General features: G+C 56.1%; 1 protein-coding gene and 1 long non-coding RNA gene across 2 annotated transcripts; one reads left to right on the top strand and one right to left on the bottom strand.

Moving 5' to 3' along the window:
* Positions 1-4,168: 4,168 nt before the first annotated feature.
* Positions 4,169-10,527, bottom strand: SLC25A45 (solute carrier family 25 member 45). Its single transcript, XM_017669280.3, is given in 9 exon segments — positions 4,169-5,608; positions 5,747-5,851; positions 5,854-5,955; positions 5,958-6,003; positions 8,107-8,292; positions 8,604-8,618; positions 8,620-8,676; positions 8,875-8,918; positions 9,942-10,527. Coding segments are annotated over 9 exon segments (861 nt in total). The 5' UTR covers positions 9,979-10,527; the 3' UTR covers positions 4,169-5,339.
* On the top strand, positions 5,359-9,933 carry LOC140844599 (uncharacterized). The gene is made up of 4 exons (XR_012123152.1): positions 5,359-5,489; positions 6,613-6,715; positions 8,516-8,615; positions 9,435-9,933. It is a non-coding gene; the product is annotated as an uncharacterized lncRNA (long non-coding RNA).
* Positions 10,528-12,799: the final 2,272 nt, after the last annotated feature.

The raw sequence follows: 12,799 nt of genomic DNA, 5'->3' as shown, positions 1-12,799 counted from the left end.
TAACAGACAGCTCCCTATCTGCCTATCATCTGACCCTTACGGTGCTGTTCCCTTGAGGAAAATGGAGCACCGGGGAGCTGCTGCCTCGTTTTGCCTCTTGCATTGCTGTCCCAAGTGAGTACAGGCTGATTATTACTTTCAGTTTGGCTCGTGGTCCTAATTGTCACCTCAACACCTGGCAACTTGACCATGCTAACTCACTTTTAAACAGTTCTGAAGCCCCCTGCCATTCTTTCATTTCTAGCCTAAAATCCTAAATTAATTAGGATTTTATTAATTTTCCCCACAGATTCTATTTTTCCCACCTGCATTCACTCAGATAGCCCTTTTCCCAGTGCTGACATACGTCTTTTGAAATGTTGGCAACAAAATTGCACAATCTCTAACCAGAGCAACAAAGAGGACACAGATGAGCCCTCTGCTCTCAGGCATCATGTTCCAGTTAGAGCGGCATCAGTAGACACAGTGTAATCACTGACTGCTTCCCCCAGCTTTTCTCTAAACCACAATAACCTCTTCCTTTCTTGCATCGTTATCATTACTCATCGTTTGCCTGTTTGTGGGTGACTGTGTTGGCTCATTCAGGCAGGAGTTACTGAACGTTTTGCTTGTGGGCCAGGCCCTGTTGTAGGATCGTGAAGCTGTGCAGATAAGACAGAGAGGCCCCCTCCTCTCAAAGCCCTTACTCTCTGGTAGAGGGAGATCACAAAGAGGCAAGTAAACAAATGAACACAGTTATTTTAGAACGCACTCACTGAGCAGTATGGGCGGAGATGAAAATAAGAGAATGACGCTGTAGAGAGGGTCTGGGAGAAGGGTGCGAGGTAAACGGCTCACCTCGGAGGGCTGGGTCGTGAATGATAAGGAAACATTCTTCCGGAGGAAGATTGTTCTCTGGAAAGGGAACACTTGCTACAGACATCTAAGGTTAGAAACCGCCTGACAGACCTAGGAAACCGAAAGCCACCCTGTGCGGGAAAGTGAGAGGGCCAAGAAGAGGCGGGCGGAGAGGAGGGCAGCGCCTTGGAGCCGGCGCATTTGCATTTCGTTTATGTGAAACAGGAAGGGTCGTTTTGAAGTGGGGAGATTTAGACAATGAAGGATCACAGCATGTTTTGAGCTTTGAAAAATCTGATTCTGGTTGCTGTGTGAAGAGCATACGGGGAGCTGGGGAGCAAAAGACGAGGCTGGAAAACCGAGGAAGTTAGGGAGCTAGTGCAGTCGGCAGGACCTCCTCATGGACAGGGCTTGAGGGATGAAGGAAGAAGGGGCGCGAAGAGATCTTCCCAGCAGATCTGATTTTCTATCAAAGTCAGGCAGGTCTATCCACTTTTCTAGGTATCGCTTCATGCAAAGCGGTGGTGGTGGGCAGCAAATAAATCATGTGCATTATTCCAGCTGATTTACAAGACTGTGATGAGCATCCTGTATGTTCGGGAGGCATACAAGGTCCCAGGGCAGCACAGATGAAGAGGACGCAGTTCCTGTTCTTAAGGTGGTCGCAAGCCAGAGGGAGGGGTAGGAAGTGACCCATGAGTCAGCTGTGAAGATTAAACAAATTAACATTTATAAAATGTTTTACTACTTGCCAGGCAGTATTTTAAACACTAGGCCCACGTTAGTTATTATTACTATGTTTGTCGTCACCGTCAGTCTTATGATGAGCTAGATGCAGAGCCCAAAAGTAGAAGGATCAGTTCCCCACCTTCTCACATTTCTACACTGCACAGTGAATAATTTCTTCCCATCTCTCTTCCAGTTCTCTTCAGCCATGACAGTTTCGAGGGGATTTTTTTCAGATATAAATTATCATTTTTATACTCTCTTGTTTCTTCTCATTCTTTTCTCTATTTAAATATTTCATGCAAGATTATTTTACTTTCTGTATCTGATAAATCTAGCATCTGAACTCCTTGGGGGATAAATCTGTTGCTCATGTTTCTACTGATGCTTTAACCCATTGTAGCTTTTTCCCTTGTGTGTCTGGTAATTTTTTGTTCTGGGCATTTTTTCATGGCTTGCAGTTAATCTCCGGAAAACCTGAAGATTCTGATTAAGGGCGCTTGCCTTTAGCAAAGGTTGTCATTATTCCTACTAGACACGAGGGTGCGCTACAACCATGATAAATTAATTTTGCCTCAGAAGGCTTGCAGATCTGAAGTGTGGCACAGGGTTCCTAGCTCACAGGGGAGCTGATTTTATTCTTTATTTTTTCCACCAAAGGGGAGAGAAGCAGGTTTCTTTGAAAATTCCCTTTACTGGTGGGTGGAGATTACCTGACCCAGTCTTTCACCTTTTCCAGGATCTTGGCTTAATTTACAAGTCTTGGCTTTGTTCGCCCACTGTGTGTGGACTCAAGATCTAGTCTTCTGTGTGGTTCTTTAATCTCCAAGGTACTGGCATTAGCATTTGTTCCAGGGGCTGCCCAGCTCCAACATCCTGGTATACACTCCCTTCCTTATTTTGAAGGGGGTTCTTGGGGAGTTCCCTTACTTCTTGCAAAATAAGTGATGGTTTTAAAATCATGTTTGTTATGATGGATCTGGAATCTTGTTGCTTTATAGAAGAAAGGCTCTACCTAATGTCTAGAGCACCAGCCTACCAGAGGGGAAGTCAGGAAGACCAGTTTTCTTTCTTGCAGTTATTCATTTATTCATTTGCTCAGAACTATTTATTGTGCACCTTTGTATGCCAGCTAGTTTTGAGGGTGAACAAAAATAGACAAGGTCTCTGATTCATGGAGCTCACAGTTTAGAGGAGAGACAGTTATAATCAAAGAGTCCCACACAAAAAAAGTGTACGGGAAGGGGGGACAACATGAAAGCACGGGCCAGTGGTTCTTAAATAGGCCTCCTACTCCCTTCCTGCCCCAATTATAAGAACCACCTCCTCCGTCACACATACACTGTTGCCTTCCAGCCTCTGACTGCCCCCAGGAGTTCCCACAGCAGCTATGCCATCACCTCCTGCACTGAGGCAGTGCTGGGCAGCCACTGGCGTTGGCAGACTGAGCAACCAGAAGGGATCTCAGAGGAAACTGAGCACAGAAAGAGCAGTGAAGGGCTCAGACAGACCTCAGACTGCCCCTGTTTTTCCAAACCAAGAATATAGGCTTCTTAAATCTGTGCTGGAGTGGAGGGTGCTAGAAGTAGGAATTCAAGTCGCTTCCACCAGACTCACAACTTTCCTAGCCTGAAAGGGCAGTACATTTCTGCTTTAGGAGCCTTCAGAACACAGGTTCTTAAACTTCAGCGTGTGCATGAAAGTCACCTGAGAGCTTTGTACAACACAGATTTCTGGGCCCCTGCCTCAGAGATTCTGATTTGATCTGTCCCAGGTGGGGCCTGGGATTCTGCATTTCTCACCTGCTGAGGCTGCTCCTAGGACCCCACAGGGTCCATCCTGACCTTGAAACTCATGAGACCCTCACCTGCAGTGTTCATTAGGGGAGGAGGGTAAACTGTTGCAACAGAGAGACAGCAGAAGCAGTGACCTGGGGTGGTCAGGTGGGCTGACTTCCCAATGTCTGCCAGCTTCCAGGCCAGCAAGGTGCGGCCTGTGTCCTCAGAGAGTCTCCCGGGGTCACCATTTCCAGCCAACAGAGAGGAATCTCCTTGAAAGCAAGAGATGGGCAGTTGGCATGCATCACACATTTCTCTAGCAAAAGCCCAAGTATGGGCCCCACTGAACTGTAAGGGAGGTCTGGAAATGTAGCCTGGCCCGGCGGCCACATGCCCGCGGCCACACCAGTGTTGGAGGAAGTGGGATGATGTGGGTGCCACCTGCAGTCTCTGGCATGCAATCCAAGGAATAAGAGTGAACAAGAGCTCCGAGGAGCACACCCAGGGGCTGGTGCTGTCGGCTCTGGCCCTGAAATCTGAACTTAGGTGACCCATGGGAGACTGTCCCAGGCCCCAGGTAGAGCAGGGTAGCAGAACAACTGGGCACTGGGGTTGGAGGCTCGAATGCGCCCAGGCAAGTGATGTGACACACCAGTCATGTGACCTGGGACTAGTTCCATACTGTCCCTGAGCTGAGGCTGTGTCCTCTGGAAACTGATGAGTATCTTGTGGCCGTTTGTAGGGATCCCCAGTAATAGCAGGAATTCCTGGTGTTCCAAACACTAGGAGGTGGGTCCAGGTCAATCTCAGGCCAGGTCAGGACAATAGTAGGTACAAACTGCTCAGCTTTATTGCAGTTAAATGACACCACTTAGCTAGTTTTTATTCCCACTTAGCAATTGAGATGGGTAAACAAGTGCCACGGGATGCGGATGGGAGTGCGTGAGGTGGCACCCCCATTTCTGGCACCCAAGAGGGGCCCAGGCAGCCACACCTCTCAGTGGAGGGGGCAAGAGCCAAGGAAGCAGGTGTGCGGGTTGGAGTGAGGGAGAGAAGTTGGATTGGCAATCAGCGCTTCATCTAGCGAGCATTTCCCCGGGCGCCTTGAGCATCGCATGGGGCTCCATGCTGAGAAATAATCCAAAGTAGGACCTGACCTCAAGGACCTCCCAGTGTAAGGGGGAAGCTGAGAAGCGAATCAGCAACTACGACCCAGCACAGGTGAGGCTATGATCATGGCGTGCAGGTGGGACTGGCCTCCCCAGAGTCTGCCTGGGGCCGGAGACAAGCGGAGGAAGGACTCCAGGAGACAGTGCTCAGCCTGCGACTGCGAGTGGCCTCAGCCAGAGGGATGACGGGGTCGCTGCAGGCACTGCTCGCTTTCCCCGGTGGGGACAAGGCTTCCGGGCCCAGGACAGTGAGAACACAGCTTGTTCTCAGGCAGGGCCGGGCTGCCGAAGCTGAGGGACAGGAAGGTTCCTGTGCAGAGAGAGCCCGGTAGGTGGGGGAGTTTGGTTTTGTCCGTAAGGTTTTGGGAGCCGCCGAAGGATTCTGAGGCACAAAATCCACTCAAGTCGTTTGGTGGGGGGTCGCTTGAAAGGAGGCGAGGTGCAAGGCAGATGAGGACGCAGTCGCTGGAATCCAGGGGGTGGCTAGCACCCAGTAGCAGAGTGCAGGCCCTGAGAGCTCTTTGAGGGGTGACATCACTGGCCGGGGCCAGAAGGTCACAGCTCATGGGCTAGCCAGTTTACCTCGGGCTTGGGCAGCACAGGAATGAGGCACGTGTTACTGGGAGGCTGAGAGCAGCCCGGGTCTGGGCGAGTCCAGGGCCCTGGCCTCCGGCACCCCAGCCCCGGCTGCGCCTGTGAGGCCACGCGGTGATCCAGAGCAGGGCTGAGCCTCACACCCGAACCGCAAGGGGCGTTTCCGCCCTGGCCTCCCATCTGGGTCACTGGGCAGGGCCGCCGCTGGGGAGCTGCGGGCATTGCCTGGCCAGGCTCACCCGCAGGAACGCAGGAGGTATTCGTAGCTGAGGAAGGTGACGGCGTTGACGGGAAAGGCGCGGGCACTGTTGATGGTGAGCCCCCGGAAGAAGACCCCCAGTCTTTCCTGCCGGGCGCTGCTTACCACGAAGTCCAGCACCCCCCGGTACTCCCTCTGCTTCAGCCTGGCCATCTGCATCCGGGACTTGATCACGTCCAAGGGGGTGGCCACTGCCCAGGAGGCGATGCCGGCAAAGCCCCCTGCCACCAGCACTGTACCTGAGCCTGGGGCAGAGGAAGCCCGGTGGGTCAGGCTGAGGAACAGAGCATCCCGTCCCATCCCCAGTCTCCCTGCCCAGCCTCCAGGGGGCGGCCCCCCTCCCCCACCCTCTGTGGCCTACCCTCTCAAGCCCCTTCACTTACTGGGGTTCTGGCCATCTAGGGTGGGTTGGCGACAGAACCATTCATAGATGACAAAATAGATCCCCAGGGTGAGGGTGTCCCTCAGCGTCAGGGCCCAGGCTCCCCGAACAGCCCCCGGGGTCCCTCCTCCTGGAAGATGGAGGTTGCACAGTGCACCCGTCCCCGGTACCGGGGTGGGGGGCTCCCCGATTGCACCCGTGGCTCCGTCCGTTTTGTAGCTGGACTTTGATGAGGTCAAAAGGGGCCAAGCAGTAGGCCTGTCGGGAAGGAAGCGTGAAGGCCCTGGGTGGGGCTTTGGGCAGGAACAGGCTTGTTTGAACAAGAGGAGGGCAGGGGGCGCCTGGGCTGGCAGGCACACGGCGGGACAAGCCTGGGTTGCTTTCCAGGATCGGGCAGGGTTCCTAGCTCCCAAAGCCAGGGAGGAGCACCTGTCGGCAGCGACACCTCTCAGAGGTCCCTGAGGGGAGCAAGCCCTCCCTGCCTCTCACAAACCCCCAAGCACCGGTGTTCCAACCAAAGGTGGGTGACAGGGTGGAGCTTACAGGTCCTAGAGCTCATGTCACCTGGCTGAGGCACAGGTATTGGTTTGGGGTGGTATTGGCACTGGGTGGGTGAGCTGGGGGCTGGGGGGAGCTAAGGTGTGCGGGTCTGGGGTGCCACCAGGTCAAAATCAGCTGTTAAAGTTTAGGTGAGCAGAGGCCCAGGTGCAGTTAGCAGGACATTTGGGTTTGTTTCTCTCTTTCACGGAAGGTACAGGGGCTCAGCACCTCAGCCCTGGAGATGGCCGACGGCAGAGGAGGCTGGCAGCTGGTGCTGGCAGTGATCTAAAGAGTGGCAGGCCAAATTTGCTTACTTCCCCCCTGCAGGAAGGGCAGTGGGCTGGGCTCCCTGTGACATGGGGCCCTGATGTCACCCTCCGGAGCCTGTGGGCAGTGCCAAGCTGAGCGCTTCTCCAGGAGCTGAAGTGAGGTGAGGAAATGGCTGGGACAAAGGTAGGGTGGCAGACAGGGGTGGGCTAGGGCACTGGGGACATCAGGTGCTGCTGCGATGTTTGACACTCAGCCCCAGCTGAGCCAAAAGCAAATCCAGTGCCCTTCAGAGGTTGTCACTCCCTGCCCTGTGCTGATCATCAGTCACTTCCTGCCTCTTCCCACCTAAACACGTTTTCTGCTCCAAGACCCTGTTAACCTGAAGCCATGCACTTGAGGGCAAACCCAGGCTCCAGCTGGTCCCTAGCGACCCCATCACTGACCCTACAGTCCCCAGCTCTGCTCTCTGGTCTGCTTTCCAAGGAGCTGGAGGGGAGGGTGACCTAGGAGCTGGTCCTGGCTGGTCCTAAATCAGGCCATTTGGCCTGGGGTCTCAGTTGTTTTCCTTGTTTTTGTGGGGTGTGTGTCTCAGGGCTTGGGAAATATGTAGGCATGTGCCCCACACAAGAAGGGGCAGAGGAAATGCCAGGACCTTTTGGGGTCTCATGAGTCATCAATTCACTTGAGTGAGCCCCCTGACTCTGTCCTCTGCCCTTGCTCTCTGCCCCATGAAGTACGCTGGGAGCATCAGGACAGGAGCAAAACAGAGTGTGACCTAAGGTGCCAGGGTGGGCTGTGGGGTGAGGCCAGGCACATGACCCTCTGCCTCTATGCTCAGGCCCCCCATTCAGTTGGGGTTCCTCCTGGTGCCTGGAGGCCCCACTTGCCTCCACCACACCCCTGGAAAGACAACCAAATGACCAGAGTTACTTAATGATTAATACCCTAGACCTCTCTAGGGAGGTCTGCGGACTGGGGCCTGGCTGAGGCTCCCAGATGGAGATGACCCAGATCCTGCAGGAGGGTGCTGAGTGGGGGGGCGCTGGGGAAGTGCCGGGATCCCAAGGGCTGGCCTGGGAACTCTGGGGGGGCTGTCAGTTCTCCAGGGTAAAGGTTACCTTGCAGGGAGGTCTTTCCGCAGCTCTGAGGCTGGCAGACCCCTCTGGAGGTGGGCAAGCCTGTCAGCCTCGGGGTGGGGCATCATGCTTCCCCATGGTGTCCTCTTGCCACCATTTCCCTGCCCCTCCCCTGGCTCTCTCTGCCTTTTGCCCGCTCTGTTCCCCATGACCCTCCCCACCGATCTCGCAGCCTGGAAGGGCACAGCTCAGCCAGGCTGGGTTACAGGGTGCAGCCAGGAGCTGATCATTTCCCCACAGCAACTTGTGTTCCCCTCGGGAAAGCCTGGGGTCTGCACTGTGGGTGCAGAGGGAGCTGAAAGGAAAGGAGGGAACCGACCAACCCTGCGTGTGTATGTGCGTGTATGTGCGCGTGCTTGCACCGGTGTGTGTGCGCATGCACCTGTGTGTGTGTGCCCCCACACCTCCCTCTCACCTGCAGGAAGCCCCCTGTGCAGCCTGCTATGAAGACATGCATGCAGCTGGGCGGCTGGGCCCGCCGCTCCTGGTGGGAGGTTGCTGTTAGCGCCAGCAGGGTGTTGCTGTAGACCCCAAACACAATGGAGTTGACCACAGCTCTGCTCACAATGGGGAAGCTCATTCCCTTGAAGAAGCCCAGAAGCTGCAGAGATGCATGGTGATGCTAGAGTGGATGGAGGCTTTGGGGACCTACCCTTTGCCCTTTCCAGCCCTGGCAGGGCCTCCTCTGGCTAGAAACCACTTGCAAGCAGGCTGCAGGGAGGTGGAGGCAGGCTAATGCTGGGAACAGCCTCATCTCCACCCTTGAGACACTAAGCTACCACCCCACCCCCAGTGGCCTCAGACATGAGGCTTCTCCCTTCCAGGGGCAGAGCCCTGATAGGAGGGAAGGAAGGTGGTACCAGCGATCCAGATGCTCCCTGCCCCAAAGCCCCAAAGAAGCAGGCCACCTACTGACTCATGGCGGTTAAGTCCTGACCACACAGTCAACGATGCCCCGGTAGGAGGTCTGGGTCTGTAGCCGCACCTAGATGGGGAGGACAGAGCAGGCGGGCAGGCCAGGCATGGCTGCAGCCCGGCACATCCCACTGCCCCTCGGAGCAGAATGCAGCTGGGCCAGGGAGACAGGAAAGAGCCTCTGTGCCCGCTGGGCCCTGCTCTGAGGGCACCCTGATGTGTGGTTCAGGCAACATCTTTCATTCCATGGTGCCTCCCCGAGACTCACCTTTAGAGTGTCAAAGGGGTGTCCCAGGACTAAGCCCAGAGCTCCTGTGGGGAGAAGGTGCCATGAGTGAGGCCCCTCCCACCAGGCCCAGGAGGCAAGGCTGTGCTGAGGGGAGGGAAGGCTTCAGGCAGGAGGAAGGCGGGCAGGGCCTTCCTTCGAGATTCCAGAGAAACTCCAGTTGGCCCCTTACATCCTCGCTCAGACCAGGTACTCCTAGGAACGCGTGGGGACAGGGAACAAGGACAGAAAGTCCTAGTCCTGCCTGGAGGACACACGTGCAGAAGGGAGGAGCCAGCCATGCGCACGGGGAGCTGGCTTCCCTGGGGGCCCTGGCACACAGCTCCGGTGCTCCTGCCCCCTGCCAGCTTTACTCACTTCCTACAACTCACAGCTGCCCTCCAGTGCGGGGGCCTTGAGCCACACCAGGGCCGACCCTCCCAGCGCTCATCCCGGCAGGCAGCAGTGCAGAGCTGGGAGCCCTGCGGGAGTGTTGCTGGCCCCGGGGCAGGAGAGTCCCGCCCCCCTCAGTGACCCTTTCCCGGTCTTGCCCTCCATTCCAGATGCCACTCCTGGAGCTTTGGGTGACGTCACATCCACGAGGCAGGCTGCAAATGTCTCTTTCTCCTAAGAAGACTGTCACCCAGAAGCTGGGCTGAGTACATAGGACAACAGGTGTCAGGGCCAGGATGGGCAGCCCGTTGCCAGGTAGGGCAGGGCCCAAAGGGGAGTGCTCGACAGCCGCCAAGGTCAAGGATGAACATCCTTTCTGCGCCCCACATGGCGAACCTGGAGAGTGGGGTTTGAGGTGCAGGCGCCGGGGGTGTGTCTGGGAGAGCACTCACCTTGGCTCGGCAGGTGGCAGGTGGCGGGCAGGTGGCCTAGGGCCAGGTCAGCAGCACCCTCCCACCTGCGCCCCCCTCCCTCCCCTCTCAGGCGTCTCCTGGGAGACTGTCTGGGACAGCAGGCTCTGGCACGCCAGGGCCACTAGGACTCCTGTGTCACACACCTTCCCCAGGAAATGACCCACCATTGTGGTTGGTGTGACAGAAGGAAGAAAAATGTCTCACCAGAGACCCAACCAGCCACGAACTCCTCCTCGGGCATAGTCCAGCCGGGGCAGAACAGGTGCTCCAGCAGAGCCGCTGCTGCAAAAATGTAATTCTACCCTCTCCCTCCTCAGGCCCCGGACTGACAACCTCCCCTAATGTTAACTCTGGGTTCAGGGTGAGCAGTGGCCCACTGCCAAACCTCAGGCGCCAGGAGATGGGAGCGAGCCAACCTGGGAGGCCCTGACAGGCTGGAGGAGGTGTGCAGAGCATGAAATCTCCTGGGGTGGGCGTGATGGCTGGTGGTGGCCTGCCCCCCGCTGCTGGCCAACAACCGTCCAGCAGCGTGACTGGGCCTGGCAGCTGGTCCCGACCTCCTCTGGCTGGGCCCCTCCAGGGCCGCCTCACTCAGGAGGGGTTTAACAAGCCTGCTCTGGGAAGGCCCTGCCTGCCTAGCCCACACCCTGCTTGGGCCCTGCAGCAGCACACGGGAGGCCGCCAACCAGCCCCGCCCACCCAGGCGGCCAGCCCTGCAGGGACAGAGCCCAGCCACCAGGGGGCAGGCCCAGCTTTAGGGAACCGCCTGAGCCGACAGGGTGGGAACAGCCCAAGTGGGGTGACTCACCGGGCCTGAAGCCTGCCTTCTCCCAGGGTTGTTGACTAACCCATGTGAGGCATAAACAGCCGTCCTTGGCCTCCTCTCTGTGTGTCTTTCCCAGGGAAAACCTGGGGATTTGACGTGTATAAAGAGTGCTGTGTCCGCCTGGGGGTGGCTGGGCTATGACTGCCCAATTCTCTTTGGACAACAACCCAAACTGACCGGACAGGGACCTGAATCCCAATCTCTTCGGCTCTGCTTCCTTCAACCCACTTTCTCTGTTGCCAGTTCACGCAATCTGCTTGAGCGGGAATTGTTCCCTCACCCATCCGCACTGTTAGGAGCTGAGCAGTGCTTAAATACACTCCCTCTTTGATGCTGTTTAGAAAACGATCTTTTATATCATTTAAAAATGTATTGCATCTTTCATAAATTGTTTTTAGGTAGGTTGTTGGTGTTCACATTCAGGACCATGACGCATCCAGGGCCAGTCCTGACTGCAGTACACTGACACGGATTCCTATGAGGTGGGCTGGGGAGCACAGCAGCAACCCAGGGGCTGGGAGGCAGCCCGCGGGGACAGGCAGGCAGAGTGCCAGCTTGCTGTGCACATTAAGCATGGGTGTTAGCACAGCAAACTGGCAGTGTTTCCATGACAGCCTCCAAACCTTCTGTCAGATTCCTGTTCTCAGGTATGCCAGGAAGTGGGAGGCAGAGACAAAGAGGAGGGGGTCTTCTTTCAAGGGTACAGAGACCCAGTGTTCAGGTGTATTGCTTACAGAAACCTATGAAGACCCCAAATGTGGGAACCAGCCCTCGGAGTCCCAGCCCTTGCCCTTGGCCCCCTTCTTTCATACCTCACCACTAGTCTGCGGGAAAATTGCATAATACTACCTTCAAGACAGATCTCAAATCCCACCCCTCATCACCTCCAGGCCCTTCACCTGGGGCCAGGGCCCCAAGCCACCACCACCCACTCTTGGATTCCTGCCCCCAGGTGGCCTTGCCTCCACCTTTATTCAGTCTGTGCTCCACACACCAGCCAGTAGTGCGGGTGAGATCTAAGTCAGACCATGTCTCGCCTCTGCTCCATGCCCCGCAATGGCCGCATCCTGCTCAGAGTCAAAACCAAAGTCCTTCCTAGGCTCTGGGAGCCCTCACGGTGCTGCCCCATACGCTTCTGCCCTTGTCTCTGGCCACCGCCTGCTCGTTCTGCCCCAACTGCCCAGGCCTCCTCCTCTTTGTCAGACGGGCTCCTGCCTCCAGGTCTCCGCACCCATCAACCCTCTTCCTGTTGGCCTCCTCTAGCCCAGACTCAGACACCCCCTAGGCAGTGAGCCCGCTCTGGCCGTTTCATCTGATGGTGCCTCTGGCCACCCAGCCAGCGTTTCTGGGGCCCCTTCCCTGGCTCTCCTTTTTCTCTCTGCCATTACACTCACCTCCTGATGCACTCTGTCACTGGGCAGAGATTGCTGGCTGTTTTGTTCACTGATGTAACCTCAAAGGCTTAGAACAGTGCATTGCATGGAGTAGGCACGCAAAACATACTTTTTTCAAGAATGAATGTGTGGACAGGTCAGGGAGCAATATTGTGGGTAGCCCTGCAGTCTGGGTCTCCAGTTCTCTCTCCCTAGCTGCAAAGGGCCCAAAGAATGTGAACCTGATAATGCTGCCAGCCTGCCTCCCCCCGGTCTCCTGTGGCTCTTCTTTCCCATCAGACACCCCAGGGCCAGTCCTGCTCACCCTTCTCTCCCACTGCAGCCAAAGCAGAACTCATCCACCCCACTACTCTCGTGGGAGGACACGGTCCAGGAAGCAGGGTTTCACATCTGACCTCCTGCCCCTGGAGCTACCCACAATACTGGGATGCCCCAAAGACCATCTTGAGCACTGGCCTCTTGCACAGTTCTGCAGCTCACTCTCACCCAAGTGATATTTGGCAATCCCTTCTGTGGGTCTCAGGGTCCTTTACTGCTTGCAAAAGTAGAAACCAGCCCAGTGGATCACTGAGTCCAAAGCTTCTTGGCTCTAAAGGCCAGTGGGCCAACCCCCTCGCTTCAGAATAGGCCCCACTCTCTTCTCTGATCCCATTGCACCACCCTGGTTCAAGGGAGACCCATTACAGCTCCCGGAGCCTTGCTGAAGGTCAGCCCTACCCCTGGCTAGCTCTTGTCCAGCCCTGCTGCGAGTTCCATCACATTAACCCTCTGCCTTGCAAGGCAGAGCTCTGAGCTCATTACCGTCCAGCTTACAGCCTCCAAAATGTCCTCAGTGCTCACCC

This window comes from Manis javanica, chromosome 11 (assembly GCF_040802235.1).
Source record: "Manis javanica isolate MJ-LG chromosome 11, MJ_LKY, whole genome shotgun sequence".
In the NCBI taxonomy this organism is placed as follows: Eukaryota; Metazoa; Chordata; class Mammalia; order Pholidota; family Manidae; genus Manis; species Manis javanica.
The sequence above is the reverse complement of the archived record's forward strand: the minus strand, read 5'-3'. Positions and strand labels throughout refer to the sequence as shown.